Source organism: Thunnus thynnus, chromosome 5, assembly GCF_963924715.1.
Source record: "Thunnus thynnus chromosome 5, fThuThy2.1, whole genome shotgun sequence".
Classification (NCBI taxonomy): domain Eukaryota; kingdom Metazoa; phylum Chordata; class Actinopteri; order Scombriformes; family Scombridae; genus Thunnus; species Thunnus thynnus.
The window spans coordinates 1,608,274-1,624,727 of record NC_089521.1 but is presented as its reverse complement, the minus strand read 5'-3'; the positions used below and the strand labels follow the sequence as shown (position 1 = coordinate 1,624,727).

At 38.5% G+C, this 16,454-nt stretch overlaps 1 protein-coding gene across 3 annotated transcripts in view; it reads left to right on the top strand.

The window, feature by feature from the left end:
• The window catches only part of ntrk3a (neurotrophic tyrosine kinase, receptor, type 3a), a 225,208-nt gene that overhangs the window by 187,126 nt on the left and 21,628 nt on the right, over positions 1 to 16,454 (top strand). For all 3 annotated transcript variants that reach the window (XM_067588663.1, XM_067588665.1, XM_067588664.1), the window contains one exon: positions 4,370 to 4,613. In XM_067588663.1, coding sequence (XP_067444764.1) covers positions 4,370 to 4,613 — 244 coding nt within the window. The remainder of the gene's footprint in view (positions 1 to 4,369; positions 4,614 to 16,454) is intronic.

Below are 16,454 nucleotides of genomic sequence, written 5' to 3'. Positions count from 1 at the left end.
CCCTCTCAGGGTGATAAGTCAGTCAAGCATATAATACACATATTTCTGGATCAGCAGAACTTACTCATGTGGTATCATTATCTCCATACAGTAAGTCTGCACTTTGACGATTAACATCCATAAATTTACCTAGAACTATGGAAAATTCCATTTAACTTTATTTCAGACACCTAGGTCCATATCAGTGTAAAAATAATAAAATTCAATATGAGGACAACAACACAGAGATATAATTGTTGTAGTTCACAAGTCCACAGTTCCAGTGTTTTTAAAAACAAGAATACCTTGTATCACTTTGTGTAGGCTCAGTTAAGGCAATTATGATTACATTTTTTGAATCAATTAATTAACCCATACATTTGTACATAATATTCCTCAACACATCATGAAAGATTGGAACATTACTAGTCACAAACATATGACTTGCACTTGTCCATCTTGGGGGCTTGAGCAAAATTGTGAACGCATCATTAAATGCCACCTGAAGCTTTTTCATTTTTGCTTTATAACTGCACCAAAAGTGGGCTCTATAGAGTGGAGTACAGTAGGTTGTAAAAAGGGGTGTTTTAACATCATCTCTACATATATAAAATTTGCATGCCAGCATATTGGCTTGTGCATAAAGTTTGCAACACTGGCGCTGCAAATACCTTACTTTGTTCACCACATTCAGCACTTAGTCTGCCGTAAAGAATGAAGGAAAATTTTGCTTCTGATCCTCCTTGGTTTTAGCAATCATGAGAACACTCGTTTTAGAGTTAAATTTAATGTTATACTGTACACCATAACTTGAGCAGACTGAGCAGCTGCTGTAAGCCACCACTATAAGGAGACAGGACGATTAACTGTGCACTCACACCCATTTATTCATTGTCAATGAAAGCTTGCAAAGAAGGGCTTCAGACACCTTGGCAGCAGTGAGCAGCACAATGCCAGAGCCAAGACCGACAAGTTGAAGTTGAGCAGAGTGTAACTTTATGCAAATTAGCAGTGACACCGCTGACGCAGAAACCGATTGTAGGTAAGGATTTGATTTTCTTCCCACAGCGACCGCTGTACTTAAGTTCCTAGCAAACATCTGTTCCATTCCATATTGAAAATGGAAGAGAAATTGATCATTACAGTCTCTGGTTTCCTGGAGCTGTATGATTCATCATTCATCATTGTTTGTTTGTTGTCCATAGGCTACTCGGCCAACAACGTGATTTTAAAAGAAAAATGGCATTTTTATTTTTTAAATGACAGAAAAATAGACCAGGCATATTTTTCTTTCTAAATAATACAGAGTGGAAACATGAAAAATTGTATATTTTATCATCCTTGTCCAGTTCATGGCTGGCGTGCTGAATAGTTCTACTACAAAGTTGATATTGGCCACAACCGAACATGATGTCTGCAGTGCTGCTTGAATGACCCGCCCCATGCCAATGACAGCTGGAGGGCTGCCAGCGAGCAGCCAGCAACCAGAACGCCCAAGTCATCAGTGTACATCAGATGATTAATAAGACTATACCCACCATACATCCAGCCTTACACTTTATTAACTTTTTAGAAAGATCATCCATATAGAGATTGAAGAGAAAAGGTGACAATATTCCACATGATCAGACACCTTTGGTCACTAGGAAAGGTGCCAATATACTCTTACCCCATCTAGCTTGCACAGTTTGACACAAATACCAAAACTTGGTGCAGTCTGTTATTTCAGCCACTCCTTTTCCAGTGATTCTATATGTGAAAAGAACTTTTGCAATTGACCAGTGTGGCCACTACACCACAATTGCTTCACAGCCCAACACCATTCCTGGGGGCTTGGGTGTAGCCCATGCAAAGCATGATAGTAATAAGTTTAGGGGAAGATAGTGGCCTTGGTTCAATATTGAAAAATTGAACAGTGACATGAGTAAGAACATCTAAACTTTTCAATATTTAACCAAACCTTAAATCTTTCCCTTAACTTAAAAGTTTTTTTTGTTGCCTAAACCTAACTACATGCAGGTCGCAGGAAAAGACCAGTGTCAAAGTCCTATACTTCGTAATCCCAGCACACACCATTCTCCCTATCATTGTTGTGAGGTTGGAGAATGCAGCACTTCATGGAGTGGAAAAGATGTAGACAATCATAATAACATAATTTCTAGGAGACATTCCATTCACATACAGATATTTGAAGTGTGTTGAAAACCTGTGGACACACAAGAAAAAAGCTGGCACAATTTCTGAGTAGCTTATCCTGTCCTAAAGATAAAAATATATGACGTACAGTGACTATCACATAAGCCTTTAAATAAAGAGACTTTAAACACCAAAGTGTTTTGGTTGGTAAGTTGGGCCATCATGAGATGTGCAGTAATATTGAAACATAAGTGAATAGTTATTAAAAACAGGACTTTCATTACAATCTAATATATAATGGATTATTTTCTGTAATGAAGTGTCCCACTAGTGAAAGCACTGGGTAAAATCATGTGTTGACAGCCATAGAGAGTAAATGAATGAACATACAACCACTTGGCAGTACATGAGCTGTGAATTTGGAACCCATTACATGTTTTTTTTTTCTTTTCCCATGGTCCTTACCTCACTTATCTCTTCACAAGAAGGTCCCAGGTTGAGATGAACTCTGCAGCCCTACTTGCTCCCACTGCCAGTTGCTCTGGATGAGAGCGCAAGCTAAATGCCTAAATTGTAAATTGCGGTTGGTAAGCTAATGAGCTGCATTATGTCTGCTGTGATTAGATGTTATTTGCTCCCAGGATGCTTTGCCCTGCAGAATAGAACATTGGTACTTAGTCTGCCGTCAGGAAGTGAAGTCTGCCAGTGCTTATGTATGACTCTGTGTGTGTGTGTGTGTGTATGTGTGCGTGTGTGTGTATGTGTGTGCATGCTTGTATGGGACAGTGTTTCAGTGAGTCTCTCTGTGCCTTGGATGCTAATTTCAGCTCAGTAATTGTGTTTCCATTAAAGTGCTGGCATCAATTCATCCAGGACACACTGCTAATTTAGCCAGCACCCATTGCCCTCCAACCACCATGCTCACACACACACACAGAGTCACTAACAGACACACACCGACACACACACACACTGCCACTTCACTGGCATCACTTCCTCTATTAGCGACTTAAAAGTCTGTGAAGCTGAAAAGACACATACACACACACACACACACACACACATACACACACACGCACAGGTTGACTACAAGGTTCACTTTGCACAGTCAGTGGGTATTTAACTACTCAAGTCATCACAGCTCAGCTGACACTCTGTCCTTCCTCCTCACTCACTCTCTACTCCATCCCTCCCTCCAAAACAGCACTGACACTATTTCAATATAAGCCCTTTTCACACATGCAGTCTATCCCTGAAATGTTCAGGAACATTTCGCGCATGGGGTCATGTGTGAATGGGAGCAGGGATCGATATTCAGGGAAATCTGCCAATTTCCCACCTCAAGACCTAGTAACATTTCAGGGAAAATGCCAGCACAGGTGTGTTGTGAATGAAAGCAGTAACAGTGCAGGGACAAGCACGTGAAGGGTTACATCCGTCTGATGAAAGACGCTTTCACGTGGAGCAAGTGAATCAATCACAAGACTTGACGTGTGGGTGATGTACTGCGAGTTGGGCGGTGCTTGTTTTAGCTCGTCAGTTTTCAAATTGCGGCCCTGCCTCAAACTTCTCATATTACAGCTAAACAGTACACTTAGATATATTTCTGAAAACATTTAAGGTGAGAAATAGGCAATGCAGCAACAGATTCTTGATTCATATTTGATCAGGACTGCCTAGCTTGAAAGTTTGATCTGATCCATATATTCTGGCATTACCATGACATGTGTGAAAAGGCACAAGACGGAAATGCTCCTGAATGTAGCTGCATAGTGAAAATCACCAGTGGTGCCTGAAAGATTATCCCAGTAAAAAAAAGTAAAAAGAGGCTATAATGACCACCACTGAGATACGTCACTATAAAAGAATCACAACTAGGAGTCTGTCAGAAGTGTAACTGACACTTTATGATACATCATTATATAGCAGGTGTAAATGCAAAGGCTGATGGATCGAATTTCATTTCCCAGATACAGATCACATGTTGACACCAGATGGAAATGTGGTCTAAAGGTTCACTTATAAGTGTTAATTCATGCAAAGTATTTGTACATTAATACATTACTATATATCAATATGTACTGTATGTTACATCATAGTGTGTTATAAACTATGCATTAACTGTTTGTAATCTGTGTATAGATGCTAAGTTGCTATGTCAAGCAACATCACACTGACTGAAGGTGGAGTTGTGTCACACCAGTGGATTTTCTTTGATTTGAGCTTCTAACAGAATCTGTACCTCCCTCCTCAGAGCCCACGGGCCAGACGCCATGATCCTGGTTGATGGACAGCCTCTGCAGACCAATGGGGAGCTGGGTCTGTCCCAGATGCTTCATATAGCCAGTCAGATTGCGGCTGGGATGATCTACTTGGCATCTCAACACTTTGTTCACCGTGATCTGGCTACCAGGAACTGCCTAGTGGGGAATGGCCTCCTGGTGAAAATAGGAGACTTTGGCATGTCACGTGACATATACAGCACAGATTATTACAGGGTAAGAACACATGTTTGTTTCTTACATGACAAACCTTTTTTTTTTGTTACTTTTTTTGTTTGTTTGTTTAGTAGCCTACTTTTTCTATCTTCACAGCTCATATACACATTCAGTATATTAGATATGTATACATTTACAGAACTGAAATGATTATAACTGAATTTGATTTAAGAAGATAGTAAGTAAAGGGAATGATCAAACACATCCACAGGACCTATTCTATTTCAAAATGAATTTACAGAATACAGTATGTATGTCTCATATACACAAGGATCTATATGCATTAACATTTGTTCATTTTTTTCATTGTGTGCCTTATGGATGCCATTATGGATAGGTCTTTGTTTTATATAACACTTTAATCTGGATGATCCCTAATTATTTGATGATCCCTGGATCTTTGCTTTCGGCTTACGGGAGGAATAACACAACACTTGAAAATTAATGTTATGCACTTGTAAAATTATTTAATTAATTAATTAATAACTAATGATAAATTAATATATTAATTATAAGGAAAAATAATTAAATTCAAATAATCAGTCTTATACCTGAAAGTCATGAACTCTGAATATAGCGACCTCCATCTCTGGTATAAAGGAACAGACAAACATAAGACTTAGGCTATAAGGCTATAATTCAAGATATTTATTTAACTACCAAGGGATAGCAATGAATTAGAAACACTAAGCATATATACATATATACAACTAAAATGAATGAATGGATGCATGAATGAATGGGTAAATAAAATTAACAAGTTATTGCCGACAGAATGAAGTGTTATCAAAAATGAGTCAAAAATGCAATCAGGTGCTTCTAATTACAACCAATAAAAATTACAATTTTAATAGCTCTTCCATCAACTCTGAGACAGAAGCATGGTAGATGGTTTTCCTACTGTTTCCTTGGTGATGAAGGACTGATGTTGAGGAGCTTCCTGGAAAGTGCCAAGCAAGGCGAAGCAGACCTGGTAATCCTCAGGTTGCCAGAGGAACAGCCAGATGAGAAGTTGCAGTAGGTGCAGTGAAACAGCTTTGGTTCACTGCTTCTCAGGAGGATGAATCCAGTCTCAGACTAGCTGAGGCCGCATAGTCGACACACACACACACACAGCAGGGAGGTGTCCCAGTCTTGGTGCATTCAGTGGCAGGCTCCAGAGTTGGATGTCCTTGGAAAAGTCTTTTAAAAAAAGGTTTAACTACATGATAAAAACAGATGATTACAAAAAATAACAGGTTATTCAAATGTCAAACGGCATAGCTTGGGTTGTGGCTTAGGCATCTTTGCAGTCTTTTGCTTCTTAGTTGAGTCTCTTTCTGGAGTTCTCAGTTCTCAAAAAAAGGACGATGGCCAAAATGCATGGACGGCTATCATGGCTGATAAGGCTGAGAGAAAACAGAAGCAGCAGCAGTGGTAGGCAAGCCAACAAGGCAGAAGAAGAGCAACAGCCACCTAACGAAGAGTTTTGAGGGACTGCACTGAATGCAAAATACAGAATAAAATCAATAAATCTTAATTTCCTAATCTGTAATTAAATCTATTAGCATCTATTATAAAGCATTATCCTAGCAATCGAACCATAACTAAATAACAGGCTTACACTTATTAATATCAAATAAATCAAATGCAATAACATGTGTGACTTATAATTAACAAATTTTGAAACAGAGTTTAAAATTTCCATAATATCAACCTAATTGATAGTTATAAGGGTAAACCCTAACCCCTAAACCAAAGTAAAAGTGAACCTTGGTTAGATATGTCCAGAAACATATTTTTACACATTTTCAGTTTCATTTCTGACCAATTCAGACATTATTGTGTATAAAAGAAAAAGAGAGGAGGAGAGGGACACTCTCCGAGAGGAATGAGGCTCTTCCCTTAAATTAATGACTTAAGAGATAGTTGGCTAGCAAAAGAAGGGATGATTGTCTATCCAGGCAGAAACCAGCAGAGTTTGCTGAGCACATCCCAAGTAATGAACCCTCTTGATTTTAATAACTCTACTGCAACTCTTAAGGACAAGTGAAAATGAGAAATCTGTAAGATTAGAAATTTTTTTGTTTGTCCCACTTTGGGGACAGGTTGTAAAGGACAGTGAACCCTCAGGGGACTTCTAGTGGGCTTTAAATTTTACACATTTTCACAACCTTCCCCAAACCCATGCCTAAAGAGTAACCCTTCATTCCTAGACTAAAGGCCTGGTCATACCAGCATTTAAAACAGCTAAATTTTGTGGTGAATTCAGATCATTACAATGGAACTGCCACCATCACTTGATTCACTTGTGGGGACAAAATTAATCCATGTATCAATGCATTTTGTTGCATGTAGGTCAACTTTGGTGAACTTTGACCCACACATTCACACCATTGAGCAATAGCAAGCTGTCTTCACAGTGCTGCCCCTTTGAGGGGACAGAGAGCCAGAGAGTCCAAAGTGGAGGAAGCATTTGTAGCTTATTAGCTGTGTTGCACACTTTTTTTTCACTTTTATTGAACCACTCTGTCAGAGTAAAAACTGCTTCACAACAGAGCAATGATTTGTAAACAGTTATGAGAGAGGCATTAATGCTGCATCTTTTGAATAAAATGTGTGAACTGTCTCATTAGCAACCAAGCTAAGCTAACAAGTTTGCTGACTGAGCTTTATTTTCCCTCCTCAACGACTTTTTATTGAAAGAAATGGTGTACAATGGTGAACAAAATGCCATTAAACAGAACATTTGAGAGAAAATAGAGAGAAGCTCCACAAGCTATTGTGACTGACTAGCGCTGCTGGCTAGCAAATTGCCCTGCATATGTAGGTATTGTTACGGACTAGTCAAGTCTAGGGGATTCCGTATTAAGCACCAATACTAGTCCTAACCTGGAGGGTGTAGAAAAGGAGGAAACTTGGAAGAACACAGAGGAAGACGGACTGGTTTCCAATGTTAGAGATAGACAGTCGGGAGGTGGGTTACCTTATCGGGTTTCCACGCCGACTAGCATTTCAAGTCCCTCCGACTCGGCCTCGCCAGCTCTGGCGTTGCTCTCGTGAGCCGCGAGCTCCTTCTGGCAGTTCAGTTCAGTTTTTGGTGGTTGGGGGATGGGTCCCCGAAGAACAAAACTGGTTTTACTCAAGGGTCCGGGTGCAGGAAAGGTGTGAAGCTGTAAGGTCTCGAACGCTTCTAAAAAGGACGTCTCTCTGGGCTTTAACTCAACTCGTATCACTTTCAATGTTCGCGCTTTCCCAGCTGAGCCTCAACACGTTACTCCAGTGGCTGCGCGCGCACCTCACCGTGGCGTCCTTTTTATCAACCCGCAGCTTAACCACACCCCCTTGTTATCTTCTCAATGAAAACCAGTCCAGTTTAGGAAAGGGAAAGGAAGAAAGAGGAACTATAAACCCTGCCCCCTTTACTCCTAACAGTATTAAAATAATCTAACATTGTGGGCAGATCAGGGTTATTTTGCTTGTGTTGCACTATCCAGTCAGTGGCACAAGGTTAAAGCTTAAGTCGAGTAAACATAGTTATTCCTGTAAATTGACTTACAACAACCAGCATGAACTATGTGTGGATCTCTTTCCCACTTCTCACCATTTTAGGTCAATTTCTTTCTGTAGCTATTTTTCATGGATGTAGCTAGGTAGATATGAAAGGAGATGACATCCAAATTTTTAGTCTTGTTTGCAAAGCTTTCATTGGTAGTCAGTAAGCACAACACCAGACCTATTTGAATCACTGAACAAATCAGAGATGATTCAGAGGTTTGGAACCAGGCTGTGACTAAACACCTTAGACCAATCACATGAGTTTAGCCACAGACAAAGTGATAAACCCTTCTAGTTTGCTTCACTGCTCATTCTGGTTGTGAAAAGGCAGTATTAAGAAAGTGTAAAATATGTACTTAAATTAACATGGTATTTCCTCCTCCATCCAGCACCTGTGCTTCCATTGAGTATAGTGGAGAATGACAAGTCAATACAATATGCGGAATCGCTGTTGATTGATTTTGTTATTCACTTCCATCCCAACTAGTTTGAGATGTCCCTCAAAATGGTGAACCCTCCATGTGAACATGTAAATGCAGGCAGAGTACACAAACAAACAAAGCATCAGTGTGGACAAAATCCTGACAGGTAGAGGATGGATAAGTTATTGTGTTCTACTAGTGTATAAAAGCTGCAGGACATGAGATTGCTACCTTGACTGATCATCACATTATGATTCACTGTATAGCCTCTCTAAATGATTAAATTTTAAAGATTTGTTATGTTTTAATTAGCCCTGGACTTTGGATGAGATGTTGGGATTCTCATGTGGATCCCAGATGCAGAAAATGAAGAAGCCCAGCTGTACATTTCCAGCCTATGTAGAAGAGGTTTGTCTTCATAGATGATGGCAACAGCAGCTCAGAGGGATTTTCAGGAGACTCTCTCAGAACTGTAATTGGCATGGTGGGAAATAATTTGTGTTTGGCAGTAAATGTCAATGACTCCACTGAGTCCCATCATCCTAAGTAGCTTCTGTGGACTGTTTTGTTTTTAATGGCCGGTCCGAAGTCCCAGCAGGGTGGCATTTAAACAGCAGCAGAAAAGGCTGACTGACTCTCTTTTAATTTAACCCTTATCAGCAGTGCACTGGTTCAGTGGTTTGGTTTTAGAGACACAGTTATACATTTTTTCTCCCTTATTTATATTTCTCATGTGCTCACACCCCCATCTCAATGCACATAATGTTGAGCCGTTATGGAATAAATATGTTGTATATTTACTGTGTGAGGCTGAAGATGTCTTCTCAGAGTCTGAAAAATAGATTGTAGTTGGCAGGGGAAGAAAGGCACACAGAGACATCATCCAGACAGTCTAGCCCAAATGGAATAGTTTTGGGGGTTTTTTTGTGTGTTTGTATCTTTTCATATGTGTCATCACCTCACTGTCATAGGTTAAAAAGGATAGTATGTGCATCTCCAAAACACATGACACATGAATATGACAACAAAATCTTTAGCTTGCAGTAAAGAAATTTAAAAACTTGAATGTTAAAGATCCCCTCCAGACATTCACTAAGGCATACAAAAAAACTCTGCTTGTAATGTGTGTCTGATATGGTTTTTCCAGAAAAAAAGTACCAGTATACAATCTTTAAAATGGCATCTCCTCCTTCTACCTCATTAAAAATTCCAGAATCTATGAGTATGTAAATATATTTCATCTCAGAAGTTTAACTGCTGGACACAAGATGTCTCCTACTTCACTGTAAAGACAATTGCCCTATATTCAATTAGCAGCAGCGCACCGCCGCTGCAAAATTGTGAGCACAGCTGCTAAAATTTCACATAATAATTAATATCAATGGGCTGTGATTGATGATTTTAAATGATTTTTACTTGCACTCTGTACGAGAACAATAACACCCTATGTTATTGTGGAATTGTTTTGAGTCATCCTCCTTCTCCTTATTCTTCAAAGGACATATACGTGAAAGGTACTGTTGTAAGAGTAGTGTAGCTCTGTTAAGGAATAAGGCAGTGCGTAATGTGTGTGTGTGTAGTGAGTGTTTGAATGAGTGTGTGTAGTTGAGCGAGTGCAGAGAGTGAGCAGCAGAAAAGTGATGATAAATGCAAGTGGGGAAGTGGGGAAAAGGTTAGCAGTAAGTTGTCAATGTGGCAGTAAATGTACAGTACAGACTACAGTGTGTCAATCAATAAATGTTGCAGCTCCTTAAGACAGCCAATAAATACTCGTCTATCAGTGAGTAACATCAACATGCTAACATGCTCACAGTTATAATTATAATATGCTGATCTTAAGGGGGTATGATGTTACCATGTTCACCATCTTAGTGTAGCATGATGTAGCATGCTAACATTTGCTAATTAGCATTAAACACAAAGTACAGTTGAGGCTGATGAGAAAATCATAAGTTTTGATGGTATTCATAAACCAAATAAATTTCAACCTGATGAAGGAAGTAGAGAAAACATTGAGGGATCACCAGAGTCATTAGGATTTATGCTGTGGACACCATGAACATATGTATAAAATGTAATGCCAATCCATCCAATAGCTGTCCAGACATTTCACTAAAAGCCAGAAATGTCAACCTACTGGTAGCGTTAGAGAAAGAGTCAGGTGGTCACCAAAGTCAGGATTCATCTTCTAGAAATCATAAATGTCTGTGCAAAATTTTATGTTTCGTTCTGTGTTTTAAGAAAACCTATGGTCAGAAAACCAAAAGTGCATAACATGACATCACTGCTACCAACTGGGCCAGTCTTGGGAACTTTGGCATACTGTATCTCATGCAAATAAGCACATATACAAGTTATGAAATACAAGAAGCAGCGGTCAATGATTATGTAAAAATGTGTGTCAGTAGTGTCAATAAGTCAATATCTTCGTGTTCCTCCCTTGACAGGTGAGACAAAAACGTCCTTTCCGGACACTGCACAGGCACAGATATCGTACCAGCTACTTCTGAGAGGACAGAATAACTTGCTGATTAACATGCATCCACTGTCTCCAATTCAGGCTCAGACACCCAAACTGACAGAGGATATCATTTTCCTACAGTGATTCTCCTCCTTGTGCAGACTGTTGGCCTGCAGTCAAACAGAACTCTGGGAACTCTGTCTGCAGGTCAGACTAAGCAGATTTCACTTCAGCCATATGTCTGAATTATCCGAGTCATTCAGGACTTGAGGGTGAAACAGGGTGCACATCTCTGTCCTACACACTCATAGCTGTTCCGGATCAGGGTTCCCAGACTTTATCATGTCAGAAAACTAAGGCTGCAGTGTATCCACGGAGCTTAGGACTAATAAATAAAACACTTTAAGCAGTTTCAAGCAGTTTTTTACATTTAACAGAATTTTGACACTTTGCTTACTACATAAATAGTAAAAAGTGACATCTCCACATTCTTTGTTTTGTCCAAAACCCAAAGATATTAAATTTACAGTTGTATAAAACAAAGAAAAGCATCAAATCTTCACATTTAAAAAGCTGGAACCAGAGACTGATTGACATTTTACTCGATAAACTCTTGACAATGAAAAAGAAATGTCTTGAAGTAAATAAGTAAGCAAATATTGTCAGTATGAGTTATCCCCTAAGATATAAAATTCTGTGTTTTAAGTCTATTTTTTATCTTTTTTTTGTCCATGAGTGAACCAGCAGCAGTCAGGCCAGAACCAGCAAGCGATGTGACATAATTCTGTGATCATTCTACATCATTTCTGAGGAACAGTATAGATGTAAAGAAGATGAGACGTGTGATTGTCTTTTGTCAAGAGAGAACTGCTGAAATTGTTGAGCATCTAATCATTTAAAGGGGTATTCCAGTTATTCACTATTGCACTTCTCTAAAGTTAGGGGACTCACAATAGACAGACTGAGAAAGAATGTTTAAAATCAAAGCAGCAGAAGAAGAGATGTCCTGACTTTAGTCCCTAATATCAGTCAAGCTCCAAAAACAGTGGAATTCCCATTATCCAACGGATAGCATTTCCTCCCTAAACCCTTTTTGCCTCTCAAAGACCTAATTCCACACTTTGTCACAGAGGTTTTCTGTGACTGGAAATTCATGAGTAAAATTAGTGGAGTCTTTTAGTTCTATAAAGAAAAGTTGAACTATTATATCCAACCAGAGGACCTAGCGAGTTGTAGCAGCAGACAAGCTGGGAGTATAAAGTTGACTACCTTTAACAGAAACAGGAGCTTCACTGAGCATCAGCTGAGTTGTTCTTGCTAATATTTTCCCTCCATGAACACCGTCCCATAGCTGTGAGCTAACTGCTGCACTGTGGAAGGTGGTCTAGATTAGCCCCAGGCCAGCTGTTAGCCTAAGGCTACAGGTAACCCTGAGCTTCAAACATGAAGTTTGAGAATAATAGAGAAATATGCAGAGCTTTGGAAATCTACAAAAAAGGATCATCTTCTTCAAAGACAGGTAGAATTCTGCCATAAAAATCTGCTCATTAAGAGCTAATATACAGAAAGCTGATTCACTGAGTCACTTTCCACCTGTAGTGATCAGAGTGGAACTAAATTAAGCCAAAGTCTTTCGGTCACATATAAACACTGTGGATTGATCCAAGCAGGAGCAGTTAGTTATTGACTATAAAGCCCAGAAGATTTTAGTTAGCTCCTAACCTTTCGCCAAAGCATAAATTGAAATTGACTCTTTCATTTCTGTCGAGTGACCAAGAGCCAAGAGTCTGGAACAGATAGAAGGCCCCTGCTGAGGATCTCAAAATGTAGGCAGGGTCAAACTGAGATAAAAGGTTTTCAGATATAATAAGGAGTCAGACGATTTAGTGCCTTGAAGGTAATTAATAGAACCTTGAAATCAATTATAAAACGTAATGGAAGTCAGTGTAAAGAGACTAAAATGGGGGTGAAATGTTCAAACTTGTTTACTCTCTAGTTTACTCCCACACCAGGTTCAGATTGCTTTCACATAAAGGGGAATTTACAGGAAGAGATGCATGCATGTAGTACAATTTATCTCACTGATAACAGCCTGAATGTCTACTGTTTTTCATTGTATTGTGAAGCAGCCACAGGACACACAATATGTTTGTCAGTGTGAGTTTTTGAAACATGGTGAGCATATGGATGGACAGCAAGAAGAAGTGATTTATGCTGTAGAAGAAGGTGGATGTTTTGATACTTTTTGACCAAGAAAACTTGTTATATGTTGTCACAATGTCCTCATGCAAGGAAGAAACACTTATTTGACTTTGAATAGTGTCTTAATCTGAATGAATTTGGAGTGTAATATGATCCTGTAATTCAAGTAAAATACTAAAAAAAATTCACGCAAAAATAAGGCTCTGTTCAACATATTATCATCATCATGGCTGCCAATTTACAGAGATGGTTTTTAGATTTTAGGATTTTTATCAGGATATTTTGGTGCAGCAACTCCATGTCAGTAGTTGCTACGAAACATCTCTCAGCAGCTCTCTGTCCAGCATCATGTTGTGTTGCAGCTGACAGTGTAACATCACACACTGTAGCCTATAATATTCTCTTCTCTAACACCTCTGTGACTGTCACGTGACACTTCTCATATTAGTCATGGAGCGCTTTGCTTTAGAAAGACGTTTTATAGCATCTAACTTCATGTCAAAGCGTTCCCTCTTTATTTCTGTCACAGTGCAGAGCTGCTCCGATGACATGTCGTTACATTACTATCTTCAAATGTTTCAGCTCCCTGACTACTGACACTCTTAAACTTATTATTTTTGTCTGCTGATTTCTGACAACAGGACTTGAAGCTCTGCAGTGTGAAATTCTTGTTTTTACTTTTTGGTAACATTTTTGTGAATGAAACTTGCCCAGGAACGGAACAGAACATGGAGCCTTATATGGACATTTTAGTGGTGCTGATTATGCCGATGATCAGATCTCATCGACGCGCACCTCTCTATGAACAGGTTTACGACAAGTTTGGGCAGTTAAGAGAGTTTGTTGAATCTGACTTGGAACACTCGCATGAGCAAACTCCACAGTAAAGAGTAATGAAAGAAAGAACAAAGAGACTTTTAGGATAAGAATATGAAAAGTTCTTGCATGAGGCCCATTGACTCCAGTGCAAATTACAAACCATTTTTACACAATTGGAAAAATTGTATTGCCATGTGTTGATATATTGACAAAAATTAAATACTGTGAAAACTTTATCACATGAATGAATGAGCCCTAAATAACTGAGCAACCACTCACAAATAAATTAATGTTTTTGAATGTATAGCATTTTAGTTTTACCTTCATTTTTTATGGCAGCTTTCATTGAAATTTTGTTGCCTGGAGCAATTTTAAAGGAAGTGTACGGTAATAATTCGAGAGAAGAAGCTAGGAGAGGTTAAAATACTAATTATCACTAATAAGCAATTAAATTAAAGCTTTAATAGTGATTATTTAATATTGAAGAAATTAGTAATTCATAGTGGGTAATGGGTAAAGGAAGACAGGACCTGAGAAAGAAGAGGTGATGGGAAATTAGAGGAGGGATAGAGCAGGAAGGACGATTTGTGAGCAGCACACTGGAGGTCATTCATTATGTGAGTCTTGATTAGGAGGCACATATTTGACTAAATTAGTCAAGCTGCTTCATGATTTCACAGCAGTCAGAGAGCAGGCAAGAGCAAATGAATGAAGATTCACTCACTGTATGATCTACATGGTGTCCTATAATAGAGAAACATTCTGGGCTCTATGTCTTCTCATGTCCTCACCATTAGTCATCTAAGATTAAAGGGATAATCCACCAATCAATCAGAGACTCCACAGACAGTGGGTGGTGAACAAAAGTGAAAACATTACAACCATCCCTGTATCATTACACTGGCTTCCTACATTTTAGAATTGGTTTTAAAATTGTATTACTTATGTTTAAAGCACATCTTGGACTGGTCCAGAATATATAACAGATCTCCTAACATCCCATGACTCTGAAAGTAAATAGCCTTAGATCATCTAATCATCCACTTCTTGCTGTTTCTGATTTGGTGACCAGAGGGGATCTGGCTTTTGCTGGAATGCTTCATATAGAGATTTGGCTATTGACTGACTCTGTGTCAGCTTTTAAAAAGCATTTAAAAGCTTACTTTTTTTAGGATGGGATTTTTATGTTGTGTTTTTGTATGATTAGGTCTATGTGCAAATAGCATGTGAAGGAAGATACTGTATATGTATGCCCTTATTTATGTGTGCATCTTTGCTATATATGTGTATACAGTATGTTTCTGTAAATGTATCCGTGTGTACATATTTGTTTATATCACCTTGTTTTACCACTTTCATATTTTATTTTTATACTGTATTTATTCTTGATCCTTTTTAGCACAGCTCTGTCTTAATAGTTCATTTTATTTTATTTACGTCTGCTTCATTTATCTTGTTTTTATTACCTTGTGAAGTACTTTGTAACAAGTTTGTTATAAAAAAAATATTATTATCACAGAGATTTAAACAAATACAGTATTTGGATATGAATTGATGTACCCTGAACAGCTATAAATCCAAATTTTTGTAGCAGTATTTGTCCCCAACCACTCCACCCTCACGGTCAACCAACTGATGCAATTTGCCATTTGTCATAATTCCAAACACACACATTTTACTCCCACTGCTAAAATCAACATAATACACTCTTCTCCAATGTCGACCAGGATAGATGTCCATGAATCTGTTTGGAAATCATGTAAAAAGGCACTCCTTATAACTTGATCACTCCCTGCGTCATGTCAGGCTCTATTTCTCTCTTTCAGTACCAAGGTACTGGCCGGAGTTGGAATTCTGAATAAGAGACATCATGCTTGAATCAAAACTTACAGACAGACTTGTAAAGACAGATATATTCATAAACACTCTTTTTTGTCAGCTTATAAAGCTATGCATAAACATGGCTCTGTTTTATAAATCTCTGTCATTGTGGAAGTGTACACACATGCCTCATTTCCACTCCCAAAGTTAGCCATAGATGGATGTGGACATGCCCTTAATCAGCTTTTAATCAATCAATTAATACTTACACCTGCTCCACCAATCTGTAGACCTGTCAATGAAACAGTTAAGAGAGTGCAATTTCACCAATGTGTATTGGAGAAGTCGAATGGAGCAGCTAGTATGGATGAGCAAAGGTAATCAGTGTTTCATTTTATATTGCTGTTGCAGCCATGTAATAACTATCATTAATGTAATAACTGCCAATAACGTAAGTATTTTTCTGTTCTTAATGTAATAAAAGTTGATTATGTAACAATTTACCAATAATATAATAAAATTTCTAAACTAATAACCTAATAACTTTTTGCACATAATGAAATAAGTTATTACATTATT